This window comes from Juglans microcarpa x Juglans regia, chromosome 3D, assembly GCF_004785595.1.
Source record: "Juglans microcarpa x Juglans regia isolate MS1-56 chromosome 3D, Jm3101_v1.0, whole genome shotgun sequence".
Lineage (NCBI taxonomy): Eukaryota > Viridiplantae > Streptophyta > Magnoliopsida > Fagales > Juglandaceae > Juglans > Juglans microcarpa x Juglans regia.
Window position 1 is genome coordinate 11,371,064 of NC_054598.1, and position 4,547 is coordinate 11,375,610.

General features: G+C 35.1%; 1 protein-coding gene across 1 annotated transcript; it reads right to left on the bottom strand.

Moving 5' to 3' along the window:
- Positions 1 to 692: 692 nt before the first annotated feature.
- LOC121255031 (transcription factor MYB106-like) lies at positions 693 to 2,610 on the bottom strand. The gene is made up of 3 exons (XM_041155328.1): positions 2,329 to 2,610; positions 2,060 to 2,189; positions 693 to 1,596 (listed from the first exon to the last, which is right to left on the bottom strand). Exons 1-3 carry the CDS (start codon positions 2,459 to 2,461, stop codon positions 693 to 695), a joined length of 1,167 nt encoding a protein of 388 aa, XP_041011262.1. The 5' UTR covers positions 2,462 to 2,610.
- Positions 2,611 to 4,547: the final 1,937 nt, after the last annotated feature.

A 4,547-nucleotide genomic window follows, 5' to 3' on the forward strand; every position in this document is an offset into this window, starting at 1 on the left:
CGTCCACATAGTTGTAGGAAATTTTATTATCTTCAGAAATGACAAAATACATTTTGGGACAAAATACACTGTTCTAGAACTGGTTATACAGTTCATTAAGTACATATTTATAGGGTTGTACGGCGAAAATCCAAACTTCACAATTCCTAGATTCTTCGCTCTAGTGAGCCTTAAGCGAACTCTCTCTTTGATGTTCACTCAAGCAAAGAGTTGCGAGTGTTGATTATGTAAAGAAATAAAGAACAAATGGAAGCGAGATTTTGACAAGGGCACAACCATTGGTAAACCAATGGTAACGCAAATGTCACAACCTTAAAAAGTGACACAATCTTTTGACTAAATCAAAAGGTTGTGTCTATTGACACTTCCTTAAACATCATCTCTCATGGGAACCATCACCATATTAGAGGATATCATTCCAAGGGGTACACCGTTTGGTAATTACACTCCTTAGAATAATAGATTACATTTACAACCTTCAAGTACATTGAAATAAATAATTAAGATCATGATTTAGAAAAAAAAAAGTAATAAATGAAAAGTAATTCTTTTTTATGATCGAATGAAAAGTAATTTTGAATACGGGTGGTGATCATATATAAATTGAGCAATAACGACTTACATTTTAAGAAGTATATTTATTTGTAATCAGATTACATTTAATCAGATTACATTTACAACGAAAATAATCATTATTTATTAGAATAAAACACAGGAGAACCAGACGACGAAGCATTCATTAGCTTGAGTATGCTGTTCCAGTAATGATTATTATTCTCCTCAAAGTTACCGCTGCAGGTTTTATCTCCATTTTCCATAATGTTGTCTCCGGCCAACAATGAGTTCTTGTCGTCACAGTTATAGGCCAAGATATCAGTGAAACCTTCCACGATATTTGAGAGAGGCGTCATGTTTTCACTCATAGCCCTAAAGGAATCCGCAAACCATGCACTTTCCGTGGTGTACGTCATTTCCTGCAATGACATTGTGTTATCCAATCTTTCTTTGAGTTCTTCTGGCATTTGACAGACTTCTTTGGTAATCCCAACTCCGCATGTAACCGAGCTATTGGAGGCGAAATCAAGTGCTCCGGCCACTTGGTTTTCAGTGAGCGCAACAGTACTTTCGATGGGGAATGCGTTCACCGAGAAGTTCAACTTGAATGTCGGAGACTCAAGGTCGTCTCCGGCGACTGGGAATATGCCGGCTCCCGTTGACTTTGACCATAACCCTTGCCATGCTTTGAGCACGTCAAGGCATGGTGGCAGTGCGGGTTGAGCGAGGGTTTTATTGATGTTCTGAGCAGGAGCAGAGGAGATCATGGCCTGCTGTTGAATAGGGTTGGACACAAGCAGCTTCGACTCCCTTACCAGTCTGGCCTCGGCTTCGAGCCTTGCGCTCTCCCACTGAGCCATGTGGCTTAAATTTGCTGCGTCTTTGGAGTCCCATCTTCCAGAGCCGAGGGCATCCGTTTTGGGCTTGTGGGTCATGGGATCGATACCCATTTTAGTTAGTCTTTTCTTAAGATGTGTGTTCCAGTAGTTCTTAATCTCGTTGTCGGTTCTCTTGGGCAAGTGCGTTGCAATTGCCGACCATCTAAAAACAAAAATCCTGTCAATTATAGAGAAGAGGTATTTCTTCGTTTTCATGGCAGATTCAAGAATGGTAACGACAAGACAATGATCGTGATAAATAAGTTGATGATAATCTTGTGCGTTGGGGTGAAATCTTGAACGTACAGTAGTAGTTTCGACTTTCGTGTCCTATCTCATTCTCCACTTAATTTATAGGTGAAAAGGTACAGTCAACCATATGAATGGCGCAGGGGTCTTCTTGTTCTATGTTCAAATGGCACTCTCATTAGCTCGATCAGGAATAGGCCAGCCAGAAAATTGGCACTCTCATGAGGTGTTATATATATATAGCTCAAGATGATCACCCAGAAAAGTTGCATTAGTGAGCCAATCGGTGTTGCATATATATTACTTGCATGCAGTAAATGAGTTGTACTAGAAGAGAGAGGCTATAAACAGAAAGAACCGTTCATTAATGTATGTACCTGTTCCCAAGAAGAGCATGAAGCTGAATGATGGTCTGTTCTTCCTGCAAGCTGAACTTTCCTCTTTTGATATCAGGTCTGAGGTAATTGGTCCATCTCAGCCTACAGCTCTTCCCACATCTCTGTAGCCCTAAAACCCAACCAAAACGAAGGAACCCAAAAAAAGAAACCATCAAATATTAGTGGTGTCATGTAAATAGGCTATAATCCATGATACATAAATATTCACCAAAAAACTAGCTAGCTAGGGTCCTCTATCGCTAGTATACCAGCCTTTGCGGGCAAAGCTCGCCAGCTTCCATGGCCATGTTCTTCGATGTAAGCCAAAAGCTTCTGGTCATCCTCAGGGGTCCAGGGCCCTTTCTTCAGCCCCTCCTTCTCGCAGCATCGAGACCTGCCCATTCTTTGATACTCCCCAAGTAAAACAACTGTAGGGCCGTAGGCCTCTGATCCAAGCGAGAGAGAGAGAGAGAGAGAGATCAGAGAGAGGGTTTGCTTGGGGAGGGAGAGAGAACCCGAAGAAGAACCGACGGCACGAGGAAAATGTTGGGTATAGGATGCGGTGATGTAGGAGACAATATATAGACGATAAAAAAACCATTATAAATTATAATTAAATAAAAGACGACGGTTCGTGTAGCTGATGAGGCTGCTATGTCCACATATGAATTCCACCGAAGGTGGCCACCGAAAAGAGTAATTTTTTTTTTTTCTGCTTCTTGTTCATACATTTTTTTTATATCTTTAAATATTTTTTTTTAAAAAAAATCACAATATTATTTAAAAACACTTTCTTATAAATCACTAAGAAAAAAAAAAAAAAAGAAATTGGTGGCTGCTTTCGGTGGCCTGCTCATATGTGGATTAAGCATTATCCATCGCTGATAGGATACGAAAGTTAATAAATCTTGATCTGACAACTAGTTGAGTTGGATTTTCCATTAAAATAATAAAATAAAAGTTTTCCGAGGCAAGTTTGGGACTTTAGATGAGATATAAAATTATCATATGATCTCATTTTATCTTATTTTATCTTATTCTCAAACATAAATTTAATACAAAATTTTCAATTTAATCATTACAATTTTTCAAACTAATCATTACAAAGTTTTCAAAATTTCAAATCGAAAATAAAAAATAATTATAATTTTTTCAAATCTCTGAATAAAAATAATATTAAAAAACTATATTATTATAATATTTTAACTTTATATTATTTTTTATTTAACTTTTTCTTTCTCCTTTTCCAAAACCCAAAAAATATTTTACTCAAAATATCTCACTACTATTCACAAACAATCTTACTAATATTCACAAAATTCTCATCTCATCTCTCCCCAAACAAACCTTTGTAACTTCACGTCAATTTATAAAGAGAAAAGATATTTGCAACCGTCGTATAATCATTTTGAAAAAAGTGAATAAAATATAGGACTCAAATGAAAAAAAATTAATTTTTTAATAGTGAGTCTCATTCTTTTTCAAAACGATTACGCGGCGTTTATATATTTCACAGTTGTATGTAGAATTACTTATTTATAAAATATCTTAGAAAGCCTGATCATTTCCATAATAACAATATATTATATGCATACATAAATTATTAATAAATACACATAAGACGATAGCATATATTTATTTCATATATATGGTTCTCATATATTAGTATATAAAATTATTAAATCTTATTGACTAATTATTGTACAAATTATAAAATATAGCTATAAAACATATTCAATATATACGCATAAATAATTAGGTTACATATTATATATTTAATTATAAACGTGTTATGTTGATATTATTAGCTAATACATATGTGTGTGTGTATACATAAGTGTATGTATATATTTATCAATATATAAATGATTTTTAATCGAGTCGAGCTAACGAGTTGACTCGGACATAAGTGAGCGGGTCTTAACAAGCCTTAGTCGAGTCGAGTCGAGTCGAATTTAGTCGGGTATGTGTCATTTATTAATCAAGCGGGTATCTGCTTTCACGATCGAGCCTCTTTTTCATGAGTCGAGTTTAATTCAAGTTTAATCGGACGAATAGTACCGAACGGGCAATCGAACAGATTAGTTCATTTACAACCCTATTTGTTATTGCAAATACGTATTTATGGCAAAAAAAAATCTAATAAAAGCTCACCAGAAGTTATAATATGTTACAAAATAAAAAAAAAATAGTTTTGAAATATAATGCATAAAACAATGCACATATTACATTATATTATAATCTATAAAGCAATCACATAATTGTCTACAAGGCTTCTAAAAGTCCCTAATATTGCAACATGAGTTTACTCCAATTAAATAGCAATATTACAAACATGCATATGGGATTTTACCAAGAAGGCAAGAAACCCAAGCATCATAATTGATGTACCACTTCAATTATTTTTAGGCAATAATAACTTGCTTTTATAAGTACTTTTTCGTATGTACGAAAATTCTAGGGCTCCATTTAGATGTTAAGCTGAGTT